Raw genomic sequence first — 15,358 nt, forward strand, 5'->3', positions numbered from 1 at the left:
GTGTGTGCCCGTACCACGTGTGAATATCAGAACAAATTCCTGCGGAACTAATCGCTAAATGCTGGAAAACCCGAGGCGCATCTGTGTCGCGAACAAGACCCTCGCACATTTTCTCGTTCACGCGATCATGATATTGTGCAACTGTTGTTGGAATATGACCATTTGACTTTATACTCGTCGACGCCGCGCCGGTGAGACGCGGGCAGCGCCAAGTGCACCTGCGTCGTCGCTGCTTATTCCGTGAATCCGTTCCGAGCGTCCAAGAGGACTAATCGTTGGAGAAATCATTGGGCATAATGACTCGCGCGGCTGAAATACGCGCGCTATAAAAAGGAGAGTGCAGCCGAGGTCCTGACACTTTTTTTTTTTTCTTTTTGAGACTCGAGCAAAGTTCGTTCGAACTTAATAATCGCGCCGAGAGCGACCTTGTTAACGGGCTAAATAACGCATGCCCGCCGCGATAGAAAATTGCGACTCATCGGAATTGACGATTCTCCTTTGCGCGACTTTGATGAGTCATCATCGACGAACACATTTCGCGCCGGCTCAGCTGGCTCAGCGAGCGTGCGAATTGCTTCGTGCTCGCGAAACGCGATTAGACAGCGCCATGGGAAAACTATGATATCGTGGCCGCGTTATTTTCGAGAGAGCCGCCCATACGCCATGTACGACACGTTGCTTTCTACGTCATACGCTCATTCGTAATGCAGAGGAGATATGACGTCGGCCGTCATGGCGCCGTTAAAGGATCGTTCTTGACCACATTGACGTAAGTACGTCAATGATTTGATGGCAGCCCAAAGAGAGACACGACGGTGGATTATTAACAATCCCGGCGATCACCCACCGCCGACGTGTTCAATGATCGTAGAGTTAAGACGATTTGAAACACACTGGTTCGCCGATTAGTGCCGCTTGCTACGTACTTAAATGACCGCGCATTTGGTGCCGAATGCGCAACCGATTCCGCTATGAGAAATTGTTCACCGCTGATCGAGAGCGGTCGTTATAATAACGTCACAAATTTCCCGAGAAAGGATGCGGCATTGATTGTCTGGGTAACTGTATCTAGTTGTATTCTAGTATATAATTATAATTATATTTATTGTAATTATATTTACCCCCTCCCCTGCTTCTATCGATAACGTCGTCAATGACGTAATTCTAATACGCGGATATACACGAAATTGTAAAACGTTTTGCATGAAATTCTTGTGATACTTTTCCAAACTACTTTTTACTGAAAATAATAAAATTGAGTTGTACTGTTATCTGCGAAATTATTCTCGTTTTGACGTCAGTCGGAGAATTTACATAATCTTTATGAATACTCGGTGACGGCTCAGAGATAAATGTTTAAGTATCTATAAATAAAAATTTCCCGAGACAGCGCAATTTAGTTTCACGTCACAGGCGTGATTGTATTCATTAGATATAACTTAGATTTTTTCGCGCGTTGTTCAGAAATATCATACGTTGTTTATCACAGACTAGTTACTAAAAAACGAAGCCACGGAGCGTATTTTCGATCACGTTCCGTCACATTTCGTACTTTTGTCCGCGCAGAATTTTGAAATAAAAGGGAATTTCTTCAGAAAAATATTATATTGAGAGACCAATAGTCTCCGGCAATCGAAAAAATGTTAAAATTAATTTTGCTCGACGCAGATAGGAAAAAAGAAAGAAAAATACGAAGAGTATCCCGGCGGAATGTTTTTAGCGCTGCGTGTATAAAGGAATAAAGATCGCTCGATGCGAGTAAATGTAATAACTAACTTGACACAAATAAAATAAATGCATAAAAAATATAATAACAACTTGTAAGTTGTTAAAAAATTGTTAAAAAAAGACGGTTTTCTAAAGTCATTGTGCCAATTACATTAAAATCGATTATTAGAAGTTATTAAATGTTGCGCAACGCGCGATATCGATCATATTTCCAATTTTAACAATTTAATTTGCATCTAATTTTGGAGAACACGTCTTTGTCTCTTTCTCTCTCTTTCGTCGAAAAATAGAGCGTTGGAATGACGCGATGGTGATACTGATAATCGAACTCTGAGAGCGTAGCACATGCGAGATACGCGCTCTTTCTTCTGCAAAATCTTTAATATCACTTTTGTCCTTCGAACAAATAGATAAAACGGCTCGATAAAATACATCGTATCCGCCATTCACTCATAATGCATCGTTTAATGTGAAAATGGTCACCAGTTGTATTTCATTCTCACGGATATGTGTGCGCTGGAAAATGAGAATCGAAATTTGTATTAAACTATCAGCGAAACGATATATCGCTTATAGGCATAATTCGACCGTGTCTATGCTGTTCTTACATTTACGTAACCCGCGGTAATCTGTTATGTAACAAGAATGATGAGGTCATGGCCCTCCCGCCACTCCTGCCACCTGAGGCAGCAAAAGATGTAAGCATTTTTCTGTCTCGATTTGCTCGAAGGTAAAACATCTCCGTTTCGGTTTTCGCCGCGGTTAAAAGCAAAATGACGCGAAATTACAGATTTCCACGTGGATCGTTTTTGATTTTTGATCCCCAATTCCCGGTAAATTCGATATAATGTCGCGACAGCGAAGATTTCAAGCACGTTACCGCGAACGTGACTGCTTTGCTGAACGTAGTTTTTTCCTTGTTGGACATCGTGACAATAATGCGCATAGAAAAACGGAGAGTCACTGAAGTGAAGAACAGGTGTTCACGAGGAACATTAAATTAATAGCTGAAGCGTGTAGACTGAGTATAATTCTCATTGCGTTTCCACAAAAGCAGCAGCGTGGAACGTAGGTTTGATTGCGTAACAATTTTGAAAAGTATACGTAGACTCTGACGAAATCGTTGTTGCGTTGTTTTCAATTAATTTTCATCATGATTACATGCGTTTATACGGGGCACCGTTAGAACTTTATTAGCGGAGAGATTTCGGTTATTCTTGTTACTTGCGAGCAAACTTATCTTAAGTACTGTCAAAGTAAGATGCTTCTTTTTCCGCATTTGACGTGGGAAAAGGGAAATGGGAAAAGAAAGAAATTATTAATCTGTCATTAGAGTCGTGGCTCTATCTGTTGCTTTAACAAAAAAGTAGTTGTAGCAGTGCATGCATGTGAATCGTCACTAACACTACGGCGACACTCATTGGAAAGATCATAAATCTTTCATTACGCGCGTCATTATGAACATAAGCTTTAAATATTTTTTTGCTCAATCGGATTTTAATATTTCACATCTCAATTGCTGAATATTTATGAATATCGCTTATCGATCGTTAAATAACTTAATATCGCCACATTCGATACTCAGAGACGCGAACACATCGCCGTTGCACTGCACGATCGAGCATGCCGGCATGCTTATCATTTAATTACATTTAATTGAGAGCTTCGTTCCACAGAGAATATTTCAAACGACGTGGACAGTGATGTAAAAAAAAATCCATTGCTATATCTCACCGACATAGTGGGCATTATCGCTGGCCTTACATATTATTAAAGCTGGTTCAGCATACGATAAGAGATTTATGTGCTAGCGCGAAGAAACGAACGATTTGTCGTGTACGATTAATTGAATAAGTGAGCAAGTATCTAACCAATCCGCTGGGAGATTGTCCGAAAGGGACCGGCAATCATATAATTATGCCGTTATTTTCCTACCGATTCATCAGAACGTTTCGTGGCAAGTTTTTGTTCTCGCGCGGAGATTTATGCATCGCGGGAGATCTTGTTGACGAATTATGTAAATGGCAATAATTACAACGAATTGGCGGCTGATGGAGGGGAAGGGGTGCAGGAAAGAGGATGCGAGTGCGAACTGAAATTTCGTGAACTTGTGACGTATCCGTGCGTATCCGTGAGATATTCTACGCCGATGATATCGGACGTAGAACGATCGAAATGTATTACACGCTTACACAATAAGAGAAGCGCAAAGTCCACGCGAACAAATCAGCAATGATAACGTACGACATTGGCGACGAGGAAACATCGCGTAGAAATTTCGCTCGTGTATTTGCTCGGCCGTAAACCGGCATGTCCTTTATTCGCCTTTGGTATCAGTAGCCTCGACATAATTAAAGTTGGCGATAGTTGCCTTTAATTGCATACACACGTTCGATAATGAGCGCGATACGTGCAATGTCTAACCGAGACATTCGTAGCGTCGAATAACGAGATACACTGGCGGACCTTACGTTTTGGACGAGTTGAATTGAGATGGATCGCTCATACCGGAAAGATAACGAAATGATAGTCAGTCCTGCAACGTCAAGGAAAGACTGGCCGCTGCTCGGACATTTGACTCGCGATAATCTTCATTTTTTCGCGTTTATTTTTTGTCCACTGCGCAAATTGATTTTTGCGAAATTATAAGTATAGCGAAGCCGTCTCCGGTTGGATCTGCCACAGAATGAAAAGTAATGGAAGTAGTCGATCGTGACAACGTAATCATCGGAAACTGTGAAAACTTCAGACTACGATGAGATAAATACATATCTCGCGTCGGATCTGTTCGTCGATCGTGTTGATTCCTTGATCCATTGATAATAATATGTAAATCCAGGTGCAACAAGTTGCTTATTATCTCGCGTGCGGATGAACGACAAAAAAAGAACTGATGTCTAGCAATTCGATAGAGACGATTCTCGATTATTTCGATATTATAGCGTCCCGTTAAAAAAGTTTCATATTCCTATCAACATTGACCTCGGCTCGAACCGGTTTCGCATAGTGAATATTGAAAAGAAAAAGAGTATCCTGGTGAACGACAGGTGGAAAGTTCTGACCATTTTCAACCGACTGGTTTCGGCATTCAGATATACCACGTGTCCATCGCGCCGCGACAGGAGGTACGAAAAAACGTGTTATTTATTTTAAATAAAGGATGCTCTACCGAAAAGGTCACAACTTCGCGATTATATAAGCTATTATTTCACGTATCTGACTGAATCCCCCGTAAAAGCCACACGAAGATAAAAACGAAAGCAAACACACGTCGGCTCTTTCGAGCTTACGAGGAGAACCTAATTATTATTGTAATCTTAATAACTGGAAAACAGATTGTACTTAAAAGACACAATTATAATAAAAAAAAAAAAATATATATATATATATATTATAATGATGTTTGATTTTGTGAGGCAAATAATTATTTCATGAAAATAATATTTCCGACTTTGCTTCCTCGTGTGAAAATCTATTTACACTGTGCGTAGTCAATCGTTGTCGCTCTTAATCATCAATTAAATAAAACTTGTGACATCACTTGGAATTTACTCGAAAATCGTACACTGAATATCAATGCAGTGTAGGCTATCAGATTATACGGAAGTATCGAGTAAAGTGCAAAGTCCTCCGTCGCGTAGTGTTAGTTACGTCTAGCTAATTCTCCATTTATTATATTCAATTGTCGATACATACACCTTCTTTACATAAGATTGCAGTACATGTATTTGTCTGTCGCGCAGTGTAATTTTTTTTCATACAGATATTTCTTCGATTGCGAAGCATTTTATAACGAGCAGTCTCGGGAGAATGAATGCAAGGTCTGAAGGTAGAAAATAAATTTCAGAGAAACCCCGCCAGCAGAGTTGGCATAATATTTATAGAAATATCATACACGCACACATCTACAACTGTTTGTCGGTTTTGCGAAACGGCCTTGCTCGCCACAAAAGTTGAACGATTGTTACAAAATATATATAATGGATTAAATGGTTGAGATGACAAAAAAGCTAGTTTGATCGTTCATTGTCTAATTATCATTCAATGTTGTGTAGTACTCTCGGCATAATTTCCGAGAACGTATAATCAGTAACGAGCGGAGAAGAATATTACAGTACGCAAAGTACAAATTCCAAAACAACATTATTTTACGTAGGTAGCGATAAGCAGCCGGATGATTTATCAGTAATTATCGGTCATCTATCTATCTTATCGTGGAAGAAGAAATCATGGCTTTTTGATTAAGGTTATTAGCTCACGTGGGTCATGAAAGTACACCTCCACAGATGTAAAATGTACAAATTATCCAAAGGCGAATTAAAAATAGATTTTTAATAAGTGGGAAGGGGAACCTTTATACGTGACAAAATGTTGCGACTAAAACACACGGTGGAATTGACTAATTAATGTATCGCAACTGTATGTACAACATAACAAAGTTTTTAAACTCACAACGTCATAATAGACAAATTCTACCATGACGTATTTCATTTAATTTAATATTCAAAACTTATCCAGCATAATTCCTTTGATTTATTCAACATATGTGTTTAACGCAGATATGCATTTGGCATATTGCGAGAACGTGTGGATCTCGTGAATAATTTGCATCTAATCGCATCTTAAACTCGCTTGGTGATGTTGATATCGTCTTATGGTTTCGAGGTGTAGCTAAAAAATTCGAAAAGTATAGAATAGTCAGATATAAAGTGTTAGATCTTTATTATTTTCATTTTGCAAATATCTCGTAATCTTTTCCGGCCGACTTAATTAATTGAACATTTAATTTTTTTGGAATCAGACGTTACGTTGAAACAAATTATCGTTTATTGCCATTTTTGCTAAAGGAAATTTTCGATAATTGTACGAATGGTCGCTGATTATGTTTTTACAATGTAAACGATCGTCGTTGCGATTTCATTTCGCGTTTTATAACGAGTTCCATGATTGAAGTTGCCGCTCATCAGAAAAAGAAAAAAATTACCGATTTATCGATTCAGATATATTCGGAAGAATAAAATCATGTTATCGTTTGACAATTGTTGAAATATATTTCCACATACACGAATAAGCCGGCGACCATGCGGCTCGAGTATCGGGCGTCAGAAGCGCAAAGATGCTATTCAGCGAAAGGAGAACATGATCGCGCATATGGCCGAATAGGAATGCTTCGATAACACTGATGCAACTACCAATCGTGACGATAATGATGGACGATGTTTTTATGCAGTTCTAAATATAGAGGATCTTAGAGACGAGTGCATTGCGTCGTTTTCGCCAGTCACAAAACTGAGCTTTACAGGCGATGATCTTCGCTCGAAAGAGCGCCCTGCTCTAAAATCCGTCCCGTTATCTTATACGTCGATATTCGTGTTTCGGTTGCGCGTTGTTGGTGTGAAGCTCGAGGGATCGCTTGATTTCATTTTTTGTAATTTACGAACTACGCGCGCGTAATACACCGTGCACGAAGTCGCCACGGGGAACGCGACAAAGGTATGCAATTTTATCGGGAACTCACCCGTTAACTCCATTACTGATCAATCGATTCTGCACGCTGTTTTTTCCGTTTTCCACCATGACTGCGGTTACGTCAGTCCGCAAACGGTCGACTTATGACAATATGCGCAGCTGAAATTGGGGGAAAAAATTGTTAAGGAAATAATTACATCGGTATCTTATGCAAATAAATATTATAATTTGATTGACGTAAATATATCTCCGCATTATATATCGTTTCACTGAAATGAAATATGCGAGAACTGACAAACAGAGAGGAAAAAAACATATCACAAGGAAATTAGCTATAATTCCAGATAATTGCATGCGCAAGCAAGAATTGCGCAAATGCATCAGGAATTCAGAGCGTACAATTTATATCTATTTCATGTAATATTAATTTTTGAAAACATATCAGTAGAAAAATCTCTCTCTCTCTCTCTCTCTCTCTCTCTCTCTCTCTCTCTCTCTCTCTTCATATATACATATTAAATTATGAATTTTACGTTATAGCATATTTATCAATTGGTTTATTTTTTGAGTCTCTTCTTTTCTATTCTATCTTATTCCATAATTACAGCAGTCATTAGACCAAGATTGATGATGTAACTAACAGATTAAATTCACGTTCAATACCGTCAATACTGTTTTACAATAAATTCATAATGACGTCGTAATGATCAGTGATTACAATTACGCGTGATTTGCCTTTTTCTTATGATACGTTTTTACAATGTAGTATCGCGCATCTGGAGAAGCGTAGCGCGGTCGCTTACGCTCGACATTATTCATCACGTGGCAGCGCCCAATATGCGCAAAAAATACGCACACATTTTAGATTGTCAAATTCAGTAAAGACAAATATTATCGTTTCTCGACGATTTTAGCAACGTTTTATCTAAGTAATCGGGTAACCATCAACCTTTCATCGAAAGCGAGAGACGCTATTGCGCTTATATTACCAGTCGTTACATAACGCGCGCATCTTCGGTTCTTGAACTTTGTGACGTTCGTTGCTTCGTTGAGTCTCGGAAAAAGTGAATTTCCCCTTCAACATGTTCATATTGTTTATGCATATTACATCATTGAGAATTGACGTCTCAACGTTGAGCATTAATATTAAAAAAATTCAAGATCTTTAAAAGAATCTTGTTTGTATTGTATTTCTCTTTTTGTTACTAATCTCCTTGTTATTGAAATCCTTATGATCTTGCAATCTTGCCAAGGTATATAACTAGATTTATTCATTAGAGATCTGAAAAAGCGCCGACGAGAGGACAGAGGAGGGAGGAGCAGGCGAAAGAGCAAAATTTAATTTCAGCTGCGAGCGAAATGTTTAAATAATCTGTTTCTATCCGGGGATTTTTTTCGATTCGAGTGATTCAGCATTTCTACGTAAGTTTCTACATAGCGGACGCGACACTGCCACTCTGCAAAAGTCTACGTGATAATGCCGATGATAAACGATCCCGAATGGACAAATAACATGATGTAAATGCAACAATTTAAATTAGAAATAATAATCCGGGTCATACTCTCACGGCACATGCACTGCGCACTATCCTGGCCTTCTACGTATTTACAGCTGCTATTACAACTGATGCAAGATGTAGACCGAAACACACCAAACCGGTCAGACGCGTCGATACAGATCGCCGAAGATGCACTTTCATTACGGTTCTCGCATACGTTTATCGCTGTATAAAGTTACATCGCTATCAACCGATTAACGGAACACAAAGAGACCGTACGAAATATTGAGTAATACCGGATGTGTTTGCACGTGAAACATCTGAAGCGGCTGTCTGAGAGACTTGAGTCAACAATAAATATTGATTAAGTATGTAAAAATGTTTAATTAAATATTAGTTACATGTATACTTTTTTTACATGTAAAGAATACACATATTTATATAATAAATCTCTACGAATCGTAATCGGTGACGCATGCTCGCTACCAACCGAATACATCAGAGGTTACGACCAAGTGTATCTCTCTAGCGTGTGAAATAACATCACATTAATAATACGCATTAATAATACGCGTTTGATACCTTCTCGCCGTCTCGCTCCTCCGTCTGTTTCTAGCTCTCTACACCTTTTCACACAGGCGCTTTATCGTACACGACGAAAAGTGCTTGGTTGAATGAACGAGTTTTCTGGCGAACGTATGAACGACTCCGAAGTTCCGACTGAAAGTGCCAGAATTCTGTTCGACTTATCCAGAAGTCTCGATAATTCAGATTGAATCTTAACGAGAAAAAACAACCGGGATTTCAGCAGAAAAGTTGTTCATTCGAGCAAATATTTCTCCCGGTGTACACGTGCACCTGGCTTTGCAGGGAGCATTTAATAAGCGGCAAACATTTGATATTTACCCAAGTGAGACGTGAGAGACTGGTGCTGTGTCCGCGCGAGTCCACGGGCTAGCGGCGTGGAATTTTGTCGGAAGCGTGTCGTCGCGGAGGACGGAAATCTGCGACGCGCCGGCAGTCACGCGCGTGCCGTTTCGCGACACGACGTTAAACTAAACAAGCCGATCGATCCTTCGTGGCGACGTGCCTTTCGATCGCCGATGAATTCCGGCATCCCCGTCCGGAGATACCCGGGCAGCGGATTGGCCGTCGATAAGACCTCGGCATCGCAAACTTTGACACCCGTGTGCGCCGTTCTTTCTCGGCCAGCCGCCCCACCAGTCGCGAAAGGCGAACGCCGTCGTCGTTCTTCGTGTTCTTCGTTCCACACGCCACGCACACTGCCGTTCGCCTGTCAAGCCGACCGTGTGCGTCACCGCCGCGTATTACGCATGATCGCTGCTTGACAGCGCTCGCGAATCAGCTGACCAGCCGCACGAGATTGCGACGGGATCGCGAAGGATGACGTGTGTGCACACGTGGTGATAGATGGAGGAAAGTGTGTGAACGCGCAGCTGAGGTCGAAGTCGGTAATTATGTTATCAGCTGCCGTCGTACCGATGACAAGTACGCACTCGATCGTTCGTGTACTTGCGATGAGATTTATCGCAGCAGTTTCTGCATTATTATCATTGATGGATAGCGAATTAGCTCAATTAGCGTTTAGCTCAAGTTGGCGGAGCCTCTTGTCATCTCAATCAGCTGTGAATGAAAGAAAAGGCTGGAGTTATCGATGGTACCTTGGACGGAGGAGAAGTTCATCTCATCCGGCTTGTATCCTTTATCAGTAATCGATGCGGTACTTACTGCTGGTGAAGAACTGACGAGCGTTGCGGGGTACCAGCTGTAGACACAAGCTGTTGGAGGCTGGACGCGATCTCCGCTGCAAATAATTTATTCCGAAATAATTCCGACCGTGCAAATGCACCTTTAGAATCTCACGAGCAGACCTTTCGTAACGTTCGCGTGAATAACGATGTGTTGTTGTCGCACGTATAAAAGCACAGATCGCGTGGGAATCCATCGATGTATTGTGCGACAGAACTCGTGCGAGAGGAGACTCTTCCGCACACTCTACAAGCGTACTCAGACTGGCTAAATTTAATCGCGAATATTTCGGAGGTCACCGATGCGATGCCTCGGTGCGTGACGAATCTCAATTGTTTTGCGATTCTACTTTACAGAATTGTTAAGAAGCACGATTCATTGAACATACCCACCACCACAGATATGTATATATATATATATATATATATGTCGCGCAAATATCTCTGTTTAATAAATACAGTTAATGCGAAATCTTTATTCACACGCTATGATGTAAAATCAGAATAATGGTTACACACATGGATACCGTTAGCGGCGAGGACACAAGTAACACGTGTTTCATATATTATCGCAAATGTGCAAAACAAGGACGCGGTTGTCACACGCGAAGAGCAACGGCGATTCCTCTCCTCCTCCTCCCGTCTTCTTCTCGGCGACTCCAGTCGCCAGGATATAACGCGCACGAGGACTCGAAATCGACGTGGTTCTCCCAATGGAATTTTAGCGATTATGTGTGTCCAAACCGCCTCATCTCCCCGCGCTAACGGAGTCTCCTGGCCTCTCGCTCGGACTCCAACAACGTCAGGATGTCGCCTTCGCGCACGGGACCTTTGACATTCCTGATAAGCTGTCTGTTTTGCTCGTTTAAGAACTCCACTTTGACCTGCGTGCACTGTCCCTGGGAACCCGTCCTGCCGAGGACCTTCACCACCCTGGCCCGAACTATTGGCTTCTCCATGCTTTCTCTCTCTTTCCTCTCTTTCTCTCTCTTTCTCTCTCTATCTCTCTCTCTCTCTCTCTCTCTCTCTCTCTTTCTCTATCGGAATTTTACTATCTTACTGTGATACGACACACGTGGAGAACAGCTCTTGTGCAACGTGTTGCGATACTCGCAATGCAGCTCGCAAACTCGCTTGCTACCAGGCCGGACCTGATACGGATCGAATGACATCTTGACAGCGTTCCAAGTGAGCGTGGAAGACTTAGCGTCTTCTAGCTAAATAAGGGCACCTGATGAATTTTCCGCGAAGAGAGCGCGGAGATAATTTAGGAAGCACTCTGTAATTCGCGCTCGAGCAGTAACGACGAGAACTTCTCCCTCTCCATCGACGGTCTTTTTCTTTTCAAAGCGAAATTATAGAGGATGAGACATTGGTGATCGAGCGGCGCCGACGTATATTTCTGTGAGGAATGCTTAAAATAAAACTGGCCTGACCTCGTCATACGTACGATCCACGTGATTTCGACGGCTCGTCCGTTCGCACGACTGCGTCTCTTCGAACGAAATGTTGTCGTGCAAGATATTCCCGCGTCATAATCGAAAACTTTATGCACGGATGTCGTAGTTCACTCGGAGAGTTCGCTGACGCTCGGCAAAAATATCCGCTCGCGAACGTCAATCTTGAACGTCGAGTGCATCGGTGAGTTTGACTTCACACAGGGAAGATGATTCGCCCATTGATACAATCGTTTATTCATTGGTGCTTTAGTACAAACGTGACGTCCCTTGCTAAAACGAAGTATTTGTTTATTCTGTATCGGCTTGTCAAGGGTCGACGATGATTCTTCCCGATACGCAAAAACGCGGCTTCGCGCAGATCGACGCGCCGATTCTGTTTCTCATTGTCGTCTTGCAAAAAAAAGAAATGTTCTCCTCCTGCGTCTGACTTTTCATACATACATACACACACACACACACTCTCTCCCCCTCCCCTCTCTCTCTCTCTCTCTCTCTTACGCGCGCGCAGTCATACACAGTGCATTCTTCTCGTCATATAAAATTACAGTCGTACGTTGAAAAAGATTTGCGTATTTGTATATGCGATACGTGAGCTGATGTACATTGTACATTCACGTGTGTGTGTGTGTGTGTGTGTGTATGTATGTGTTGTGTGTGTACGTGTTGTGAATGCGCGTGTATAAGTATATAGACGACGTATGCGATGATATAATCCACTAAAAAACGGCGAGCCACGTACACAGGAATTCTCCTACCTGATGCTGCGCACATACACAGACACACACGTACACATCTCTCATGTTTCGTCGCGAAATTATCGAAGTGAAAAGTTCACACGCTCGTCGATAACGCCCGCGAAGTGTTGAACACAGTGCGCACGTATTTTATCTCTCGTTCACTGAGCGATCGGCTCGCCGATTATCCCGATCACCTCGCTTTTTGATCTCTCGAATGCGGCGTGAATCCGACGACTTGGTGCGGTGGAACTTGAGACTCGATAAGCGCGAAATTATAGATACTGCACGATATACATCGCACGTCCGAGATTAGTCACTAATCGTCGGGAAAATCCAGCCGTCGATATACCGCGCGCGTTCAGATCTCGGCTGTATGAGCGCGAGATCCATCAAGATAACGAGAGAAAGAAAAAGAGGGCGCAAGTGATGAACGGTTATCTCCATGAAAATGATGCAGTTTCTTCGGGATAAAACTGTTGGAAGTAACGGCGCAGCCGAGATCTGAGCGCGTAACAGTTCCGTGACTAACGATATATATATATATATATATATATATATATATATATATATATCACGCATATATAAAACTGTCGCCAAAACAATGGACACTTACGAACGTCCGTGTGTCGATAAAATTTTCAGTCGCGGCGCGAGCAAGATTCTTTTCTTCTGCAAGTTTCGCAGTCGCGCTAATAATATATGCATCCTCTTTTCATTCGTTTAGAATGTCAAATCACGGACGCTTTGTATGTGGTGTAAAACGCAGAAAATTGCCTCGACAAAGTCGGTTAGCGAATACGCAGAATTGGTACAGAGTATGCGGATTTCCGGTTGGTCTGTCCGCCAACTGAGTAACGTAAATCGAGTTTGAATACGTACGAAAAAAAGACGCATAATAATTTAGAGCAGAGTGTACGCTTGCGTTGTTGAATTGTTCCCACTCTGGGCGCGATAACTATACCATAGCTTAGACTAGTAATAAGTACAAGTACAAATAATGAATAACTATAAGATAACTCCAAAAATATGTGGAAATTTATTTATACTACCCCAAGAGTTAATACAGATATATCCTTTCCCACAGTCTACGTCTTTTTTTCTGCGATATTAGAATCGTATAACGCGAAAAGCGGACGCACAAACTCCCTCCTCCAACGAAAAAAGGATACTCATCTTCGAGTCTTAGCGTTGAAAAATATACGCGTACTTTCACGCAATAATTATATTTATAAAAATCTAGAGAATACTTTAAGTATACGTTTAACGGCTTTAAGTATCCTTTGGATTAAACGGAATATAAAACGAAAAAAAAAAAAATCAATAATCGCTGGATGTCATGATAAAATCGTATGTATTACAATTGTGCAAGTTTCTCACTGGTTATTTGATGTCTGCCAAGATGTAACTAAAATTTTCGTCCTCTATCTCTTTTTAACTAGATCGTCAAGTCGCGTGAGAGAAAATATTGCACGACCAAGATAGCAGTAGATAGCAAAAACATCGACAGTTTCGCAGTATTGGTACAAAAAATATTTCATCATAAAAACGCAACGTATCGATATTAAGTATTTAAATACTTGACTAATCTTAAATACTTTTACCGTGACACGCAATCGTCTTAATAATAGTCCGTAACGATAAAGTATAAGCAAATGGTAATGTAAAAATAATATCAAAGTATAAATACTGCTTTCCTATCACTTACATGTATACGGATAACGATCGTAATTGATAATTCGTTCAACCAAAAATCCACCCGTTATCCTAACATATATTGTATAATATATAATTGAATTAAACGGATAATATAACGAAGAGGGTAATATATCGCTGGAGACGGGGGTTATTAACAAATGAAATAATACGGTGTGCGGAATTATAAGCTTCGTAACATTCGCGATGAACCCCCAATTGCCTCGTCGTCTCGCCCATTATTCGTTCGTCGACGTAGATAAAGAACGGGGACAGTTGTTAATTATTACATATTTACATGTAACGCTCATATGTGCAGAACAGAAAAAATATCGTAATTGATGTTCCACAATACTCAACTTCTTCGGAATAAAACGTGAATGCACCGCTAATGAAACTAACGCGCAGTTATATAAATTGCTGTCTCTCGTAATATCTTATATTTTTTTCCCTTTTCGTTGATTATGTCCGTCCCAATTAAGAATACTCGCGATGAGTTTCGTCTGTATGTATATATGCATATGTGTGTGTGTGTGTGTGTGCTCTTGTCAATATTACATACAAAATAAATTAGAAATGTTCGTGTTGTTTGTACGCGAGAAAATTTTAATCGCCGTCTCCGTCAGTCTCTAGATGAACGAATTCGCACAATGTAATCATGCATAGGCCGCGAAAAGCAATCGCATTGTTATAAAAAATCGAATACGAGTTAATTACATTCATTAACGCACAGACGCACACTATCTATTTCTTCTCTTGTTTTTTATACAGTTATACAATTTATCCGCCGTTCAAATAGTCATACATACATACATACATATACACACATACATATATATATATATATATATACACATATATGTATATATGTATATGTATGTTTGTACGCGCTATAATATGTGTAACAGTATTTAGCACTCGCACTTAGAAGCAACGCTCAGACAACTAGTGATTGGTCAAGTGTGAGCTTTTTATAGTAAATCCTTTTTTCCATTCTCCCTTAA

General features: G+C 40.9%; 1 protein-coding gene across 1 annotated transcript; it reads right to left on the minus strand.

The window, feature by feature from the left end:
- Positions 1-5,580: 5,580 nt before the first annotated feature.
- Positions 5,581-14,240, minus strand: LOC109504347 (40S ribosomal protein S28). The gene is made up of 4 exons (XM_019843890.2): positions 10,446-14,240; positions 9,603-10,340; positions 7,247-7,356; positions 5,581-6,399 (listed from the first exon to the last, which is right to left on the minus strand). The coding sequence occupies exon 1, from the start codon at positions 11,422-11,424 to the stop codon at positions 11,227-11,229; it is 198 nt and encodes a 65-aa protein (XP_019699449.1). The 5' UTR covers positions 11,425-14,240; the 3' UTR covers positions 5,581-6,399; positions 7,247-7,356; positions 9,603-10,340; positions 10,446-11,226.
- Positions 14,241-15,358: the final 1,118 nt, after the last annotated feature.

This window comes from Harpegnathos saltator, unplaced genomic scaffold (genome assembly GCF_003227715.2).
Source record: "Harpegnathos saltator strain DR-91 unplaced genomic scaffold, Hsal_v8.6 scaffold431, whole genome shotgun sequence".
Taxonomy (NCBI): Eukaryota; Metazoa; Arthropoda; class Insecta; order Hymenoptera; family Formicidae; genus Harpegnathos; species Harpegnathos saltator.